The sequence below is a fragment of the Lutjanus erythropterus genome, chromosome 12 (assembly GCF_056507025.1).
Source record: "Lutjanus erythropterus isolate fLutEry1 chromosome 12, fLutEry1.hap2, whole genome shotgun sequence".
NCBI lineage: Eukaryota > Metazoa > Chordata > Actinopteri > Lutjaniformes > Lutjanidae > Lutjanus > Lutjanus erythropterus.
In genome coordinates this window covers 33,529,651-33,551,250 of record NC_139328.1, presented here as the reverse complement: position 1 = coordinate 33,551,250, position 21,600 = coordinate 33,529,651, and the positions used below count along the sequence as shown (strand labels likewise).

The 21,600-nt window shown below is 38.7% G+C and overlaps 1 protein-coding gene across 1 annotated transcript in view; it reads right to left on the bottom strand.

Moving 5' to 3' along the window:
• Window positions 1–21,600, bottom strand: part of brinp2 (bone morphogenetic protein/retinoic acid inducible neural-specific 2) — a 345,188-nt gene that overhangs the window by 13,500 nt on the left and 310,088 nt on the right. The window contains exon 7 of the mRNA XM_084732412.1: window positions 1,377–1,599. Within this exon, the coding sequence (XP_084588538.1) occupies window positions 1,377–1,599 (223 nt within the window). The remainder of the gene's footprint in view (window positions 1–1,376; window positions 1,600–21,600) is intronic.

Below are 21,600 nucleotides of genomic sequence, written 5' to 3'. Positions count from 1 at the left end.
ATGATGCATTCAGGTACACTCAGAGTTCATCCGTCTACAGAATGTTGCTCCTACACATAATCAGGCTTGGGAAGTAACAGATTACATGTAACAGGATAATGTATGTGTATGACATTCCATTACAGTTACAGATAAAAAATATGGAATCAGATTACAGATACATTTATTAAAAATGGGGATTATTAGCAGGATTACAATTTTAATATAAAGAATGATATGATACCACGCACGGTGCACACACAGTTGCCAATTCTATCAATCAGTAAATCAATCAAGTCATTTCTTTAATAAAGGAAAATCTAAACTCTCTGATTTCAGCTTCTTAAATGTGAATATTTTCTGATTTCTTTACTCCTCTCTGACAGTAAGCCAAGTTGTGGACAAAACAAGACATTTGAGGACGTCATCTTGGACTGATCAACACTTTTCAACATTTTCTGATATTTTATGGACCAAGTAACTAATTGATTAATTGACAGATAAACTGATAATAAGAATAATAACTACAGGAAGAATTATGTATGAAATATGTTGTGAAAAAAAGATTTAGACCCATTTTTTTCAATTGACAAGAATGTGACAAGATTAATTAATCAAGTCATTGTTTTGAGTCATTCAAACAAAAAAGTCAAACTTCTCTGATTTCAGTTTCTTATGTGCATATTTTCTGGTTTCTTTACTCCTCTCTGACAATAAACTGAATATTTTTGAGTTGTGGACAAAACAAGACATTTGAGGACATTTTTTGCCATTTTCTGACACTTCATTGACCAAACAACAAATCGATCAATTAAGAAAACAATCTTTTGATTAACTACACCATATTTTACATATGTAGGTAATCCAAAAGTAAGGGAAAGTAATCAAGTTATATTACTTTAATATTGTGAGACTTGGATTACGTCACTGACTACATTTTTAACAGGTAATTAGGAACTGCATCAGAATACATTTTGAAAGTAAAAACCTCCCAGCTTGTTCATAAAGCCCAGCAGTTTTACACAGTCAGACATATTTACTGCTGTTCAATCTGTTGACAGCAGAGACGGCCCAAAGCTGAAACAGCTGAAATTACAATTCCAGCAGTCGACAAATACATGTTTTGGATTTGGGATATGCTTTAAAGGAGCAACTGTGTACCCCACCGGCATGTTTCCCGCCGTCCCACGTGTATAACTTTTGGGGTTTTGCTAAATTCAAAGCTCTTTCCAGACAGACAGCTCTGGGTTTTCCCAGTGTGCGCCGCTTGAATTGGGCCGTTACAGACCCTACAGCTGTAATGAATCAGCATAAAGAGGCCGCCAAAACTCCCGGTAATGAAAAATTATGCCTTGCTCATTTAGTTAGTTTTCTGTCAATGTGTCCCGGCGGGTTACCTCTCTCTCGGCAGACTGATGCGAGGCTGTTTGGGGCAGCGTTTGCTCAGGGTGAACAGCTTCCTCACGATCTTCTGGGCTTTTCCCAGGACTATAGCGGTGCTGGACTCCAGCTGGCCGTAGCGCTTCTGGAGGGGCAGGTCGGCCGACCAGAACTTGCTGATCATGGACACATTCAAGAACCGGTCAGTGGGCAAGCGCTTCAGGAAGGCTTTGAATTCATCTGCAGGAAGGTCAGCAGAGACAGGGACAGGAGTAGACAGAGGAAAGGCAGAGAAAGAAAGGATAAAACAAAATTAGACACTTTTGGGTCATTTATATTTTAGCAACAGGCTTTTGGAGCCTTGCAAACACATTCAGTGTATTTTTTCCCCATTGACATGCATAGACAATGACTGAGGAGCTGGGGGAGTTTCATGTGTCATTAGAATACAACAAAGCTGTTATGTCCTAATGAATTGCCACCACAGAGTAAACACCTGTGCTTCAATCTGCAGTTATGCTCACTCACCTCACCATTAGAAGCTCATCGTATCCACAGTCGCATCATTTGCAACATTGTCATTTAGAAGCACTTGTTATCGACCATTGACAGCATGGTGTCACGTACAGATGGGCATTTCCATTTATGTCGTAATTCTTTCTTTAAAAGCCCAAACAAGTTAAGAAGAAATCCATAATCGCACGCTGAATAGACCAATAAAAAGCATGTGGCAAAATGGTGAGAGGCTCTCTACTTTCTCTGCGGTGCTTCTCTCTAAAATGCAAATGCTCCAAAAAAAAAAAAAGTGTTAGGGATGTCATTCACAGCAAATTCTGCAGCTGTCGCAGCAAGTTTGTGTCAAACCCAAGCAGCACAAAAAGCCACATTTAATGTAAATAAATCTTTGAATTCAGCTGCTGAGGGACTATCACTTCACACACGCCTAACATCACCTCAGCCACCTCCAACATGTCAGTCAAAACCATTAAAGCAGCTCAATCAGTGTAATTTGGAAGCACATAAAATGAAATTCAAAATAAATTCAATACAACGCTTCAAGGAATAGTTCAGATTATTTGATATGGGGTTTTACGAGGAACTTATTGATAGTCAGTGTGTTACTGACTGTAGATGCTGTCAGCACGCCCTCAGTTGGAGGAGGCAGAGAGGACCAGCAGTATGGAGGCTAAGCAACGTACTGCTGTGCACAGGGTCAGCAGCAGAACGTATTTTGGCCGCCTAAAGAAAGGCTCACCTAACTAAATCAACATCAGTTTAAGTGTGCACTATATGTAGAATATTTACACCACTTTGCCTTGCAGACACACAGCCTTTTACGACAGGAAAACGCTTTTTTTTAGCCAAGTATCGCTCTTTTCTCACCAACCAAACTCCACAGGCAAAATCAGTCATTTTAATCCGTAGAGCACAGGAGTTGCTGCTGCTTCAATTTGTCACTTTGTTTGTGTTATTGTGTGACTACAGGAGACATTTCCGTTTTTCTTGTCAGTCTTGTCTCTTTCTTTTGTTTGTTTCTTCATGAGTTGTTTTTATCTGTGCTGTTTGTTTTTTTCATGCCTTCACAACAAGTCAGATTTCCATCGGTAAAACTGAAACATGTGTTATTAACCAACCAGCAAAATTTGAGTAGTTAAAAAAAATTGCTAAGTCATCAGGTTTTTTGGTGAGGGCTGGCTGCATTTTTCAAAAATGGCATAGTGTATCTCAGAGGTGGAAAGTAACTAAGTACATATACTTTGTTACTGTGCTTAAGAACAGGTATCTGTACTTTGCTTGAGTATTCATTTTTCTTATAACTTTTGACTTGTACTCTCTTCATTTGAGCACAAATATCTAGACTTTTCTATTCATATATTTTAAAAATAGGCTTATTATTTAATTTTAATGCATTTGAGAGGAATTACTGATTGTTTTATTTTGCATCATTGTGCACCGCCTTCCCAACATCAAGACTGATTTCAAACCAAACAATAACAAATAGAGAAGACAATGTCTTGGTGTATCCATAAGTGCATATTACCCACAACAGATACAAAAAGATGAAAACAATGTAAAAGACAAACAGTGTAAAAGATGTAACAACAAAAAAGATGTAACATGATGAAAAAGGTGTGAAAGAAATAAGGAAAAAAAGACAAACAAACAAAATAAAAGACAGAACAAGACCAAAATGACATAAAAGGCCAAAGACAAAAACAATGTAAAAGATGTAACAAGACAAAAAATAAGTAACGTCATGAAAAAGACGTAAAGCATAGCAACAAAACACAACAAGAAAAGGAGATAACAAGATGAAAACATTGTAAAACACGTAACAAAACATAAACAAAGTGAAAAATGAAAGTAGCCAGGCAAAAAAAATGACAAGATGAAAATCATGAAAAAGAGTAACAAGATGAAAATTATGTAAAAGAGAAAAAAAAAAAAGTAACACAATGATAATGATGTGAAAGACAAAGCAAGATTAAAAAGACAAAAACAACACAAAAGATGTAATGAGATAAAAATGATGTAAAAGATGTATCAACACAAAAAGGACACAACAAGATTAAACAGACAGTCGACCACAGAGAAAAGGTGAGGTTCAGTTAGACTTTTTATTTTTAAACCTTGATTACATTTCAGAGCCTGTACTTTTTCACTTTTACTTGAGTAAAGGAGTTCTTTTTTAGTACCAGCATTTTAAAGAATGTGTGAACTTTTTTAAAGTCATCTTTCTGAGAGGGACTTGTACATGCAGGTTGCTGTCCTGTAATTCTAGTTGAAATATTGCAAACACCAACGAGATTAGTGCAATTTTAGATAGTTTATGTGTCTATAAGGTGCTTTTATTTTAATATTATATATTATGTAAGCTTTGGCTTTTATTCCAAGTGAAAACTTTTAAATTTAAGAGTCTCCTGTGCTATAATTTAAGAAAATACGCCTGGCTTGAATGGCTCCACACTGCTCTGAATCAAACTTTCGAAACAGAAAAGTTTTCTCTGATGGGTACCTTCAGAACAGAACTTACTCTGTTATACTAGATACATGGACATCTACCGTTCCAGCCAAAACGATCAATGCAATCAAATCAAATGGTTATTATTTCACCACAGTGTGTAGAATTTCCTACATAAAAAGACCGGGCACCGTTGGAGTAAATTACTCTGAGAATAACGTCGGCACAGAAGACACAGATCATACTCTGTGTTGGGTTTGCCAAGAGCGTTCCGCTGCTGAGATCACTGTAGTTCCATTATGAACCAGTGGGCAAATATTATGCCAGTATGAAGCCTCTGGGAAAGTTGAACCTATTATTTCTTTTTCTCCCAAAGCCAGCTAAGTGAGACCTTCTAGGATTGTTCTGGGTCTGCTGGAGAATCGTATTCCCATGTGCTGTTGTTGGCAGGGAGACAGCAGAGGAAATCTGCAGCCAAGCCGACCTGAGCTGAGCCCAACTGATGAGACTCAAGCCTATTACAGTGCTCAGTGATCCCAGATGACACAATGCTCCGTCTCTCTCCAGCCTTCTCTTTGCTTATGTCTGCCTCTTTCCCACAGTGTGATCTTTCTCTGCTGGACCGGCGAGTCGGGGGTTGTCTGAGTCTCTCTCTGGAGGTCTCCGTCTCTGCGTCTTCCTCTCTGTCTGTCTCTACATCTCTTGTTACTCCTGCCTCCCTCGTCTCTTTCTGCAGCCTCTCTTTCTCTTTCTCTCTGTGACGACACGAGGCTAAATTAGCAGAGCAACATTAACTTTGTTATTGCTGGGTACATTTCTCAGCTGGCCTGTTTTTAGTGCTTAGTTCGTGTCACCTCGACTGATCTTCACAAAGGATTTAAAGCTACGCTGAGCTGAATGCATGGGCTCACTGTTTGAAGTGCAGAAAAGATGAAGTACGCAGGTTACAAATGCCACCATTTTGGAGGTTAAACTTTCCGACACATGCCATGAAAAAGTCGCTACATGAACTATTTCTCCAATTTTAGCTGTTCTTACATAGGGAGATATCGCCAGGTATGGCAAAAGTACACACATTCTGTAGTGAAGTAGAAGTGAAAACGTACAGGCTCTGAAAAGTATTTAAAGTATGAAAGTAAAGAGTCGCACTCTGAAGCACATTTCTACCGGCTCTTTCTGTGCAAGGCTAACTGAAACCTCCCCTTCTTTTTGGTGGTGTTGCATGTTGATATTACATCATTTTCATCTTGTTTCGTGCTGGTACATCTTTTATCTTGTTTTTGTTTTGTAACGTAGTTTTCTTCTCATTTCCCATTTTTGTCTCGTTACGTCTAGTTATGTCTTCTTAGGTCTTTTATGTCATTTTCGTCTTGTTACATCTTCTTTGTCATATCTTTTACAGTTTTTGTCTTGTTATATCATTTCATCTTGTTTTGTCTTCTTCATATTTTTTGTTTTCTTATGTCTTGTCCTCTTGTTGTTTTCATATTATGTCCTCTTCTATCAATTGTGTCTTCTACATCATTTTCATCTTATTATATATTTTTTACGTTGTTTTTGTCTTAGTATGTCTTGTAATAAGCCAACAAGGACATAAAAGACATAACAAATGTCATTTTTTGTTGATACATCATTTTTGCTTTGTTACATATTTTTTATCTCGTTATGTCTCCTACATAATTTTGTCTTGTTACATCTTGCTACGTCATTTTTACCTTTTACATAATTTTCATCCTGTTATGTACTGCTCAGCATTTTTATCTTGCAACACCTTTTGTATCATTTTTGTTTTGTCAATTATTGTTACATTGTTTTCATCTGTTACATCATTTTGTCCTGTTACATCCTTTATGTTATGTTTGTCTTGTTATATCTTTTTCCTCGTTTTTGTCTTGTTACATCTTGTTACGCCCTTTTACATTGTTTAATCTTGGATTTAAACTAAGTCACAATTAGGAGTTTTTTGAATAGGGGTACGATTCAGGAAACATTCAGGATCTTCTAGAAACATCTGACCAACTTAAACCCATCTGTGAAACCATATGTGAGTCCTCAATGAAATGTTCACGTGACCAACAAGGGACTGCATGGGAAGACTCTGTTTACATCCCTAATGTCTTCTTTGTAATGTTGCAAGGTGACCATAAAATAACCATGATGGCACATCCCGCTAAAGTCATACAAGGAACTTTGAACAGCAGCTCTTTCATAACCAAAAGAGGAAAGTTAGGGAATGCCACCAATGTTCTGTAAAGGTTCAGGATATCCATCACCATTAGAGAACTTTTGGGGAAAGTTGTGTAAGAATTTGAAAATCTGAATTTTGAATTTGTGTTCCAATTAGAATTTTAGTACAGTTTTCCACTGCACCATATCCATTCAAAGTTTGATAATGGCCTGTTTTATTTAGCCTATTTAATTTTCTGCATTAGTTTTAGCTACATTTGCATTTCATTTTTTTCCCATTTAAGTTCAACCTTGACAACAGTTATAAGAAAACAGTGAAATTGCGACTGAAGTCAATGACATCAGGCACAGAAATAGCCAAAGCCACAACCAGGGGAACAGATACATCCATAGTCAAGACCAGTCAGCCGAAAAAATGTCATAGCACAATGTCACTCTAAATCCTCAATAACAAGCAGAGTTTGACTGCCAAAACCACAGACAGGCATAGCCAGCTATGGGAAATGATATGTCCATTACACTGTGGTCACATCAAGGGGCCGTAGCAGCTATCAGAGCTCAGCCCTGCCCCTGCACTGGCTCCTGCATGCATTACGTGCATCCTTTGTGCATGGATACACAATTTGGATGACACACAGGAAAGCTCCACCAGTGAGCTCTGTTCAGATGATTCTGTGACTGATAAATGACCAAACAACATTTTGATGTTAACATCTTAATTGGCTTATTAAATGTCCTAATTTCCCATTTTAATGTTAAAATTTAGGGAGGACAAATAGTTATGCTTCATATGGCTTATAGTAGGGCTTCTCAAAGTCTGAACAAAGGCTTTGGTTGTGCGTCCTCTTGCTTTTAGCATTTATCCTGGAACTGTTTGTTCCAACCCTCCTTCCCATTATGTGAAACAGCAGTCTGGTCTCACCAAAACGCTGCAATGTCTTCACCCATTTTGTGTGTAATCACGATGCCTTTTTTGCTTCTCTTGTGTCATTTCACGCCATTTACTCTGTACATATGAAGAGATGGCCTTTTATTTCACGCTCCCTCTCTCAAGAGATCGCAGTTCATGTCCCTTGTAAAACCAAATGTCAACACTGACTATGAGGTGAAAGACAACTGACGATTGTTACCATGTCCAAAACTCAAAAATGACATGCAAAAAACTTTAAAATGCATAGGTATGACCGGTGAAACGTGGAAAAAGTGGCATGCTAGTGGCTTACAGACCATCTCTGTCTGGCCACAGTTTTCTCAAAACCAAGATGGTCGACAGCAGGCCAGAAACACTGAGCTGCTCAGGAATATCTTGCCAAATCCTTCTGTAGTACGAGACGCTCGCAGGTAAATAAAATGTTCTGACATCAAGCAACAACTAATAATTTCCAAGCATTGTTTTTTTTGTTGGGAGGAAATTAAGATTAATCATTTGGCAATCAAACTGGCATCATTTTAAAAGCTAAATTGATCAAAAACAAGCCCTCGGTTAAAAACAGAACAGAATGTCAGCTCTGTAAATACTGAAGCACAACCTGTTATCAGCTACTGTTGTCTGACACATTCCAATATGGCTTCCAAGATGGCGTGTTACCTCATCCAAAGCCCTCTTATTAATAGAGTCAGCTCATTAGACGATCCCATGTGAGTTAAGTATTTTTCCAGAGCTCAGAGACATGCAGTGAGTCCGACCATTAGCCAGTAAGATCAATGCCTTGGTACGCCTCAACACACTCTCCTTCCTTCCCTCTGTCCTGCATCTTTCTTCATCTCCCTTCCTTTTTTCCCTCCATCAGTGATGAACTCACACACACGGTGGCACACACACACACACACACTCACCTTCATTCTTCATGCACCCAACTACCTCCCCCTTACTTCTCTATCCTTTTTGTTCTCTTCTCAAATCGTCCACTCCTGCTCTCTCAATCTGCCTTTAACACTCCCTTAGCATTATTCCGTCCTAGCCTCTCTCTATCGCTCTCCTCTCACCCCCTCAGTATAGTAATCATTAGCACTGCCATCACGCTGGAGGAATTTGTCTGTCTGTTTTCCTCCCTTTTCCTGACATTTATGACTCCATGTCCAAAATTTATGGACAATTTGGCTCACTCAAAATCTATCAGATAAAGAGGCCGGGGGGGTTGTTTTCCATAATGGGTGACCGCGCGGCCCCGAAATCTCCATCTCTGCGCCGAGTTAGTGATTCATGACATCATCAAGCAGAGACGACAGCTAAGCGACTGGCTGGCTGAGGCCTGTTCATTTAACTCCCGACAAGGACGAGGGGTATTAAAAAGTCAGAGCTGGGATTTGAAGAGCCCAAACTGCTCCATACAGTGGAGTGTGGAGTGGAGAGTGAAGTCAATCAAAGTGTTAAACTGCCTTTTGGTTCTGGCCAAAGCTGGTGGTTTGGCTCTAGGTAGGACAATGTCAGTCAGCCAGTCCAACTCTTTGGTCTAAAACGAAACCCAACTACTGGATGGATTGCTCTGAGATTTTGTGCAGGCATTCCAAGACCCCAGTGCATGTATCCTAATGACTTTGGCGATCCCCTGACTTCTCAAAATGACATATGTTGAAGTGACGAACCCTGAGGTCAGTCACTACAGCATGATTGGAGCAAAGAAAGGAGTCAGGTGACCTTGATCTGAAGTTCTTGTAGGGCAGAGGTTGGGCTTTTCCACTTTTCAACTAGCATGTGTTTTTTTTAAAGCCTGACCATGATTGCTCTGCCTTGTGATTGACTTGTGACCTTTCAAGGGTGTACTGCTCCTCTTGGCAAATGTCCGCTGGGACTGGCTGCCACCACCTCTGAAGGATAAGTGGGTACAGCAGATAGATGGATGGATGGATGAATGGATGGATGGGCTATCATTGCATAACTTTAACCACGTTTATTATTGTAACCTCAACGAAAAGTTATTACAGCAACTGTCCGTGCACACATCCATTTTGGGGAAAATATTTAATAATATTTATTTTAAAAATAACGTATTTTGTCATTTAATTTGAAAGACTTGTTGCCATAAACAGCCATTAAGATAACTCAAAACCCCAAACTAAATATAGGCTGTGAATATGAGCTGCATTTCCACTGCATGGTATGGTCCAACTCTCAATTTGACTCGCTTTTTTGGGGGGGATTTTCCAGTTGGGACAGTACTTGGTACCTGGTATCATTTTGGTTCCACACAAGCTGAGCCAATCATAAAGAGTGATGTGAAAACACTGCAGACCAGTGATTGGTTGCACTACAAGACACATCTCGCACAAACTGGCTCTTTCAAATGGCTAAACAGCCATCAATAGTGGCGACACTTTCGTATTTATTCAATTCCAGCTCATAAAACAATACTATGGTCTGCTGATGAAGTGCAGACATATCAAGATATCCCTTCACGTTGTTTTATCGTCTGATAAGACGAGAAGGAGAGCTTGAGGGAAAGAGAGCAAGAGTGATGATGAATGCCAGATGTCCAGAGGAAAAGGTGAGCAGTGTAGTCGTAAACTGGCAGTAAATGTACAGTGGCTATGAGAAGCTGCAGCTTTTCTTCACTGACAAGCTTACAAAGCACCTGTTGAGCCGTAGTACGTAGTGGAAATATGGCTATAGACTGTGGTAGTCATTTGTCAGTCACACCCTCAAATAGTGATTGAGACCATAGACTCATTAGGAAGCTGTTCCATACAGTTGCAACCAGTGGAATTGCCCCCTGATGTTACTTTGGAAAGTGAAGCTAATGTGTAAATGCCACAGACACGAAAGGTTCGTCCACTTCTCTTATACACTCTGTGGTTGTGAACTCAGATTACATGTAATGGGACTATGTAATCTGATTTCAAAAAATGCTAATTACAATTACATTATGCCTTTTTTTTGTCTTTAAATCAATAAATAAATAAATTGCCACAACAGAGGAAGGAACAGATGGACAATGAACATAAAATGCCTGGGGCTGCAACGATTAATCTATCATTGATCATTTTGAGTCACTGTTAAATAAAGAAAGAAATGTCCAAATTCTCTGATTTCCTGGTTTCTTGACACTTCTCTGACAGCAAACTGAGTGTCTTTGGGTTGTGGACAAAACAAGACATTTGAGGACGTTGTCTTGGAATTTGGGAAACACTGATCAATATTTTTCACCTTTTTTGACATTTTATGGACAAAATAACTAATTGATTAATGGAGAAAATAAGTTTATTCAATAACAAAAGTAATCATTACAGGAAAGACTTGTCGCTTAAGTCCAAACATGGAGGGACATGATTAATTAATGGATTAATTGTTTTGCATCACTTTTTAAATTTAGGTTTCTTTTCTATCCTGTCAGTACACTGTACATTTATGAGTTGAGGACAAAACAAGACATTTGAGTACGTCATCTTGAGCTTTGATTAAAATTTTTCACCATTTTCTGACATTTCATGGACCAAACAACTAATCAATTAATTGAGAAATCGACCGATTAATGGATGATGAAAATAATCATTAGTTGCAGCCCTAAAAACACTACATTCAGCAAAACAATTTCATTGTATTTTATATTGAATTAATCCAAAAGTAGCAAAAAGTAATCAAGTTACATTACTTTAACATTGTGATACTTGAATTATGCTACTACCTACATGTTTGAACAGGTAATTAGTAACTGTATTGACTGCACATACACTCTATCATTCTGACATTCTTATCAGTATGCATTGTCAAAACTTTTCACTTAAACATAATTTTAATTTGCAATTTCACGTCTACATTGGATACGGTGTATAATTGAAATATTCTGTCAAAAACATGTACACAGCTCAGCTCTAACCCTTGCATATACTCACTGTCACAGTGTCTCTGTCACAGCTGGAATTAGAATTGATGGGTTTACAACTGCCTGTCATATGTAGCAGTGAACATCAGTGTCTGGAACAGCTCCTTTCTCTTACGATGCCCCTGTTTTTTTTTGTTTTTTTTCCCCGTGCAGTGCCTCTGTCTGTCAGTTACATCTTAGTGAAGATCCTCTCATTAAATCCCACAAGATTTCTTGCTACAACAACTTCAATAATCGTCCTTCTTCCTCTGTGCCTTTAATTCAGTCGCAAACATGACAGACAATAAGGTTGGAGTTGGGATGTCTTCAGGCGAATGCGGCAGCGCTCTACCCCTTTTATTCTGCAGTGACGCCGGCTGGGAGAGACGGAGCGGAAAACAGAGGGTCCAGAGCTGTCGAGTAAGCTGCTATCTCCATCACTTCAAAGTGTCTGTAGCACATTAAAGGCGCCATCCATCATACATGGCTGACTCTGCTCACACAATAGTTAGCAGGGAGGGTTTTATGTTTGGCAGTCTCTATAGATCGTCTGCAATAAAAAGTAGACTTGAATGACTTTTTCAAGTAAGATCCGTCACTGCTCAGTGGATTGATTGATCTCTTAGAACACTGCCTCATTTAAAAACACTTAACTTACTTAGAGTATAAATCTTTAAGTGAATGTGTGAATTCAGATTTTATATGTGATAATGAAAATATAGGACCCAAACACTGTTGGGAGACTGAAGGTTAAATGTGAAGAAAATGCCCCTATCTTCAGGGCAGGTAAGGCCGATCTGGGGTACTTTTGAACCCAGTGGAGACAGAGTGAATGTTACACACTACAGATTCAAGATTGCGACTTCGACTTGTCCTCAAAAGCTGAAGTAGTAGTAGTAGCAGAAGTAGTAGAAGGGCTCAAACACCAAGCTTGGTGCAAGGACCCTATTGAAAGTGAAGAAATTATTAGTTTTTCTTTGAAATAATTGCATTTTTGAAGGCCTAAATGTGCACAAAGGAGAATGAAACTCAGCACACCTGTCAGTCATGGTGAAATATTACACATGTAGTATCCGCATCAGTGCATTTCACCTACATGTACTAAAATTGGTAGGGACATGTATCATATACAGATGTAGAAAGTCTCCTGAACCCTTATCTAAAAACCCAACAACAAATCATTTTAAATTTGCAATCAGTTTTTACAGCATTTTTGACATTTCCATGGGCTGTATTTTAACAAACTCCTTCTACAAAATTAACCAAATTGTTGTCAAAATTGTTGTATCCCATCTAGAGACGTTTTTTTTCTTGACCAGTGTGTTCATGGTGTGGTGGCAAATATTGATGATATGCCATAAGACTGAAAGTTGATGTAACTTAGGGGTAAATGGCCTGAAGACATCTATATGAAAATACTCAGTCGCAGTTATTGCGTCACACAGTGGCAAGAGGAAATGTCATGTTTTATACTTTAACATGCTGCACCAGCTGGTTCAGCATCACCTCAGATCAGGTCAGAAGAGCCTTACATTCTCGGTGAAGCTATATTGTGAAGTCTGGGAGGTTTTGTTGAATTGCGTTTCTGCAGTGTGCCGTTAAATTTGGTGTTCCACCATGAAACAGGAAGTTGTGGCATCTCGAATGAACACCATCCAGGAGATATCTACATGACAATTAGTAGCTATAGTTATAGCACCACCTACTGGAAACAGGAAGTAAACCCTGTTTGTCGTGGACTTAAACTTACATTGACAGACAACTGACAGTCATAAACAGCTGGCCTCAGTGTCAGTGTACCCACCCCAAAAAGCGCTCCTTGCGTACACAGTGTTCTAAGAAGACCAAAAACTTGACACATAACTTGCAAAAAATGACTTGTAAGAGTCTCTGATTGTCACTCACTTGCATCTGTTACTGCTGTCATAAAGAATCAGGTAGAAAAGGGGAAAGAAATAGAAAACTGCTCTTTTTCACTCAGTAGTGAAGTGCTTCATTACGATGGACTCTAATTACATTTACTTCTTGATAAAGTACGCTTTTTGTTTTCAGATTAGCCCATAATCCCCTAAAGACTCGCAGTTTGTCCAGACACATCTTCCATAATTAGTCGAAAATCCTTCAAGAGGACGACAGCGCTGTCTGTACTTAACTTGAGCTGAACTCATAAATCCATAAGCAACCATACACTGAACTATTTATTATTAACACAGTAATTAAAGTTGCATTTATCTCTGCAGATAAAGGCGTAGGCTTTGCTGAGTTTTGTCATGCATAATGAGGAAAAAAAGAACATATGATTTTGGTCTGTGAGAAACGTACAGTCAGAGATACTGTTGAGGTGGTGACAGGATATTTTCCCCAATATAAAACATGTACAGTACTTCACATAATGCAGCAAATGAATGCTTAGATCATGCTTTGTGAGCCTTTTTATGACGCCATTCATTTTACTTTTGTCACTTCCATTCGATGCATAAAACTTGCTTTTACATTTACATCACAGCAGTTACAGCGTGCAAACTCAGTAACCTCTCCATCAGCGTTGCCGCATAAACTGACCTGACTGACGTTTTTTCAGACATGGATCAAGTGCTGACCTGAATTTGAGTATCATATTTTTAGAACATCACGCTCCAAATGGAAAATATGGTTGGTGCGTTTATATAGAGAACATTAATAGATGCTGATAGAGCTGTTTGAGGGAGGAAAGCAGTGGGAGGAAAAGTTCAGGCTTTTCACAGTACAGCCCATACAGTAAAGACGTCTATACAATCATATAGATGCCTATCACAATGTATATCTTCTTCATATTTGTTTAATTAAAAGTAAATACTTTATATTAGAAAATTATTTATGTAATTTAGTAAACCTGGTTATACATACATGCATTTGCATTTTCACACTCCACTATTTTCAGTTCTGATTGAATTCAAATACCAGAATTTGTATAATGTCTCCAGAAACCAAGTATCAATCAGATACCAGTGTTTAATTAATAAGCTGAGGGCCTGTTCATCAAAAAATCCAAGCAGTGGGTATGAACAGACACAAAATACATCAGGCAGAACATTGCCCTGTTTGCAATTGTTATAATCCAACAAGATAAGTAGATTTTTCAGGTACCGGTACTTTACATGAGTGTTAATATTTTTGACAACTTTTTACTTTCACTCTTGACATTTTAACACAAATACCTGTACTTTCTACTGCTCACATTTCCAAAACAGGCGTGTTACTTTAGTTTAAATGCATTTAAGTGGAATCATTGATTATTTTTATTTTGGATGACTATGAGCTGCCTCCCCATCATCAAGACTGATTTCAACTTAAGTGGACGGGACAATAACACAGAGAAAATACATTTTTTCAGCTTTTTTGGCCTTTATTGACAGGACAGCATTAAATAAAGAGGAAATGGGGGAGAGAATAGGGCAAAAAAACATGCAGCACAGGGCCACAGGCGGGAATCAAACCCAAAGCCAATGCTGAGAAATAACAACCTTGGCCTCTGTACACAGGACTCATGCTCTACCAACTGAGCCACCAGAGCATCCTTACTCTTACATTTTGAGCATGTTGAGTACTTTTCTACCTTTACTTGAGCAAAGAAGTTGAATCAGTTTTTAACCATAAGTAACCCTTACCTTGACCACAACATAATTTTAACATGCCCAAACAGACTATCCCTCCGATGATGATGATTACATCATACAGACAAATCAAATTGCGTAAGTCACAAATCACAGATGTCAAGTGAAGTTGAAAGTCTTTTTGATTTTGTCTGGTCTAGACTCATCAGATCAGGACTTGAGTCTGATGAACTTTTTATTAAAAAGGAACATCAGTTCTACTGCATATTTGAGATAGACTTTTTCTGGCTCCCAAGGGAGTTGCGCAAAGTCCGATAACTGCCTTGAGTGATGTCACTTGAGTCAGTGGCTAGGTCTGAAGGGTTGCTGAGTTAGAAAAACATGAGCTTACTGGACCTCCATAGCCCACTTATCGGCACGAGGTCTAGACGCTACTGGAAAAATAAACTTGATCCTACATCCCAACTGTCAGCAGTCGAGTTGCATTTTGGGCAATGTAGGCACCAGGTTTTGACAAGGATGAAAAATGTGTGGAATATAAAAAGAAATGATTTCTGGTTCTGCTGCATAAATTTAAATTTAAACTGCCCATCATGAGTCAGATAATGTTAAGCACATTGCCAAGTTGTACTCTTTTACAAAACCAATGTGACTTTAAATTTCTCACTTTGCTTATTATTCTACCACTTTAAGTTGCCAAACTGATAATAGGGGATTTCACCGTCTAATTTTTCTAGAAAAAAAAAAATTGCCAGCAGCATAAGAAATTGAAAGATGTTACTGTATAATCACATAAAAATAGTAACTTTACCTAAGCAACACTACTGCTCCCTGAGGAATAAGAGTGGTCTACTCTTGGTTGCTGTCAGGTTATGTCAGTCAACTTGATGAGCCACAGGTCACCATGTACTAACAGCTCTCATTCTAATTCTCAGCTTGAATCACTGAGCTCCAGCTTTCAGTGGCGTACAAATAGACCAAATGACAGCACAATTCCCTCCATGTCAGGAATCGCTCTGGGGTAAGTCTGGCTTTCTAAGCTGAGGAATTGTAAGTTTGTGCTCCTAAAACCCACAAAAGACAACCTACTTTGCACTGGCATGGCTTCAGCTGAGTGCAACCTAGTGAAGCCTGACGCGCTATCACATACACAAATCCAAACGTATGTGACAGATTTACACTCAACATCTCAAACACATCCCCTGGCGTTGCTTCTCAAACCCATCGCCTAAGTGAGAAATGGGAATCATTTCTGTTTGGGAAACCAATATGTGCACAGGCACAACATGTCGGGGGAAGTAATGCCATGAGGGTGCAAGCTTATAGGACTCTTGTGGGTGATCGTAACATGAAAAAGAAACGTTTCAGTGCCGTACCTGCAGCCTCCACCGAGTCATAAAGAAGATCAATCTCAACTAGAAGCACCGTTTTCCTTCTCGTTCAAGGTTGGTGAGGAGGTATAAAAGCCCTGTGTTGACGTATAAGGCTGAGAGAAATATAAAAATAGTTAAAGAGAGGAGGTGTGAAGGCCAGAGAGAGGATCACACCAGCCAGCCTAATGTCTTTGTTGTCCACTAACAGTCTGGTTATAGCTTGTCTTTCTTCAGAAATCACTGTTTGTGTATATTTTTAAGGTAACACTTCACATTAAAGTGCTTCTAATAAGAGCTAGTTAATAGGAAAAAAAGGCTTTTAGAAGATGTAATAATAATAAACATGTAATTGTGAGATTATATGATATTTGTAAGTACTTATAAGAGACTTGTTAACAGTTCATAGACTGCTTAAGAATTTTGATAAAAGCCTTATGAGATAGCATTACAATCACATTTATTCAGTTTAACTTACCTATTATGTCATTGTTAAACCTTTACGAAGCTTTTGTTGCTTTATTAAAATGTATACATACTTACTATGATTTTCTGGTTTCCAGATCTTTAAAAAAAAAGTTATGGTTAACTGTTATTAAGTGCATAATAAAAGTTAATCAACATTAAAAAGCACTATTCACACTTAAGATCTGGCACCCCTAAAATGTGTTCATAACTGTTAATAAGACTATAATAAAGGATTAATTAAACATGAATAAACATTGTTGACACTTAAATATGCATTTTGGGGGTGCTGGATCTTAACTGTTAATAAGTGCATAATCAATTGCTAATAAATGCATAATAAAGTACATAGAAATCTTAAAGGAACAATAAGTTTAGTAAAGAAATAGGTTATTACACTAGAACACTTATATAGTCTTATTAACACATGTTACTGTTAATAAGCATTTTATGAGGACCTTATTACCTGTTAATTAATGTGTATTACAAGTACCTTAAATGTAAGTGTTACTGTAGGTGGTTTTAATATTCTTTATGTAAGTTATGCACAGTCATACAGTTATATAAAAGCACCATTCACGCTCAGCAAGTCACACACACAGACACACACATTCTTTTCAGAGAACTAAGAGGTGTTATTATTCTGGTCTCTGAAGTGTCACTGGGTTAATCCTGCTAACACATTGAACATGAAGCTCAACACCAGCATCCAAGACAGTTCAGAATGGAATAAAACAGAGGCTGACAGCCTGCATCTACGCTACATCCACAGATCTACACTGGCTGTGAGGCTTATTTCACAATCTCAACTTGATTATGCAAATCTGTCCAGTGCCTTAAATAATTATTGTCTGTGTCAGTGAGTGCGCAAATCTGTGTGGGTTTGCTTGTGTCCTGACTGTATAAGCACATGTATGCTAGGGCTGAGAATAGTTCAATAGTACAAGGGGCATCCTTTTTTTAATTCCACTTGTTGAATAATTCAAAAAATGTAATTTTTGATCTATTGTACTTTTAACTGCATCATTGGCTACACGTGTAACATGCAGCTTCTACCTGCCAGCGGAGAAAATGGGACTATAGATAACTTATTGGGTTTACCAAATCAAAAGACCTATACATGAAATTGGGAAAGCAATAACTACGGATGTCAAACGTTACAATGCATATGGCTGTATCATAATTTAGAGCTATACCATCAAAAGTTAATATTTCCTGGGTTCAACAATGCTCAGACTTAAAATGAATAAATTCAGCCTATTCGCTAAAAGATTTATCAGGAAGTAAGTCCTTCCACTGGCTCAGCGAACAGCTTTAAGGATGAATAAAGGTGAAATGTGAATGCAGAGTCAAGTCAAATAAGGTTCCAAGTCAGAGTCTTGAATAAGGGCTTGTATGAGTGTTATTATGAAGTCTAGTGTGTGAATGACTCTGGTCTTGTGCAAGTTTTCTGTCCGGTCACTGTGACAGAAATGGATGAATGGGTCAAAAAAACACACAGGACATTCACCCAGGAGACCGGGGTTTGTGCTTAACGTCACTTGACTAATGCCACTTAACTTGCACCAGATACTGACAGCCGCATGTTGCTGGTAGCCTACTTTCTAATAATTGTATATGTAGTTTTGGAAGTCACTGGATTGACCAGTTCTGTCGTTTAAGTACAAGGATATGTTGAAATATAAGAGCAGAACTGACACACACATCAATATCCCAGAAACCTTTAAAATGAACTATCAAATTTGATTAACATTTTGCCACCTCAATTCTAAATGCAGTGTTTAAAATGTGTAGAGGTAGAAATTAGAATAGAACTAGCTATCTACTAACCTACAGTTTGGAGGTATTTACTGACCGTCAACAGCTAGCTTAGCCCCAGTGACTCCAGACAGGACTTCACTGGGAAGTCATGCCCAAGATGAAGAAGAAGAAGATGGAGCAAAAACACCTTGACCATCAATGAGAGATAAAGTCTTCAGAATTTTTTCTTTTTTCTTTTTCAGTTAGGCAAGTTGTGACAGTTGATGCAGACAGCAGAAACAATTTCTTCCTCTTTTTCTTCTTCTCTTGAAGCGGAAACAGCTGATCAGTCATGTGAGTTAAGTGTTCGCTACTTCAGAACTTTAATTTGGAAAAGGTATTTCTATCTCCCATTACGCGTATTAAAGTTTGCCTCGAAAAAGGCAAAATCTAAGTCAAGCAAGCTTAAAAACTTTTTTGCAAAATTTTGCTGTTTCCTTAACCCTTTTCTTATGCGATACACATAAAATGCATTGATTGAAATCTATTGTGGCTCTTAATTATTGAGTGGTACCAGTCTGTCTGTCCAAAACTATGTTATAATGATGACATATTGGTATTAGAGGCTGACACTGTTTTGGTAACCCTGTGGAATACAGGATTTCCGTGGGATTCCCGCAGGATAGGAGCCAATTTCACTATTTATCATGGGACTGGGAAGGGATGAGAAAAAAAAGTCAATGGGAGCGGCAGGAGTGGGAATCACAATAGGTCACTTTCTTATATATATAAAAACATGTAATCTCATGTGTGGATTGTGGATTGACAGGAACAGGATGGAATGGGAGTCATTCCTCCGAGACTGGGAAGGCACAGGAGTATTTTTGTGGGAGCGAGAAAGGACAGGAGCGAAAATCCACCACTGTGTCACCCTATAACTGTTATATTATCTATTTATTATGATAAAACCTCTGACAAGATAATGTGACTCTAGTTTTTTCTCACTGTGGAAACTCATTTTTATTCGTTAGCAGAGCTTTCCTCACCGGAGGAGCCAGTTGACCGTAAAATGTTGTGAACATTGTTGTGTGGCAGTAAACGTGTAGCGATAAAAACAACTCTGAGATGCTGGAACATAAAATCATTCATTTTTATACCAGTCCTCTCCTTCAAACCAATGTATCTTTCAGTGGAACCAAACACAAGAAGCCTCAGGCCTCCGGCAGCCTACTTCTTGTCTGCATGAGTAAAAACGCTACTCTTCCTCTTCACTGTGCCACTGTATTATCCTCCAGGTCAAGTTTGGCTGACCCTGTTGAAACAAACACCTTAAGATTCCACTTTGCCTTCAGCGTGGCTGTTTGAAGATGGACTACCTCCCCGGCTCCTGCCAAGACATCAGAAATGGATAATGGATTTAGGCGAATGTGAAGGGGGTGGGGGTCGGTAAGCTATTTTGAAGCGGCTTGCACCAGAGGGAAAAACCTTTCACTCAAATTTTTTTTTTTCTATTTATCTGCGAAGGGCTGATAGATCACATGTTCTGCCTCACAGTCGCACGGTTACACACATTTGGGAGCTGTCCGGAAAAACCTGCGGCCCGGTCGCTGGCTGGGAGCTGCCCGGTAAAAAACCCCAGTCTTCCACTGCCAGCCGTTGTGCTGCTCCAGTGGAGCGGCTGGAGGTTGTTCAAGGGCGTTTTAACAGCAGCTGCTAAAGAACGGGAGAGCACCGTTGGTTCACTTGGTCTGACATCCAGCATGATTGAGATATTGTCTGAAGATGTGACATTGCAGGGTATCATTGCCTGCAGATTGTAGGGTGTCGCTGCAGGGAACAAATTGGAGGGTATTTGGATGAAGGATGTGGGAAATCACTGTCAGGCAGCACTGGTTTGTGAGCGCGTGTGTGTAAGCGGAGACGGGGCGGAAGAAAAAAAAAAAAAGTCTTTTCATTCATCTATTCCGCTACTTAAATGTCACTGCTTTACTGCAGAAGACACTGGCATTTGTAAAAGAGATGGCTTTTATGAATGCGAGGTTGACATCTTTGTTGCAAACTTTATAAGCAGCTACAAAACACAATCAATCTGTTTCCCCGGGAAAAACCGAGAGCAATTTAAATGTTGCTGTTCTTTTCACAAGTAAACAAGAATGATTTTCACAGTGTGAGCAAATCACCCCATGTTTTTTCCGAATGGTGACAGGGAAAATGAAGAGTATGTGTTTGCTGTGCCGTGTACGGTGTTGGGCAAGTTATTTCAAAAATTTACTCCTCGCTATGCATCAATCAAAATTCTTGTGGGATTGTCTAGAAGCTACTGAAACCCACTTTCTGACAGCGTAACTGGGGAGGACAGTCACTACTTTATGACATGATTGGCAAGAAGAGTGTAACTGATCACTCCAGCTTTTTGTTTCCATTTTTCATATAACTGTTGCTTAAAGTATTGTTCAACTAAGTACAAAGCAATTACAACGGACACCTCACAGTCCAAATCAAAAATACATATTTTCCCTGGCCTGTAGTGCTGTTTATCCATCTATATGTTTTTGGTGCGAATTTCAGAATTTTGGTGATACTGGCTGTGGAGACATCTGCCTTCTCTCCAATATAATAGGACTAAACAGCACTTGGTATGAACTCTGCAGCTCACACCAGAACAATCTAGATGGATAAACAGTGCTACAGGTCAGAGGAAAAATATGTATATTTTTATTTTGGGATGAACTGTCCCTTTAAAGCAATACCGATACCTTTTTTTTTTTCCTTTTTTTTTTTACTCCCATACTTTTCGAAAGTTTTGGTGGCATACCGAACTGGCAACTCAGTCAAACACACTGCTCTCTGCATCACTACCACAGACTGTAAGTAGCTAGCTGTATGCTAACAGTAGCTGCAGTAGTGGGAAAATCACACATCACTAAATTTGGTAGCTTCCTACCGACGTCCAAATTTCGGTCATGTGATTGTTTCTTAGGTGCCTGAACTATTAAGCAGGTGGAGCACAAACCACTTTTGTCTTTTTATAACCCTGCCTTCACCCTATTTCACCAAAATAAAAGTATCAAAAAAGGTAATCACATTACTGAAATATGTTACTAAGTAATGTGTTACTGACCAAC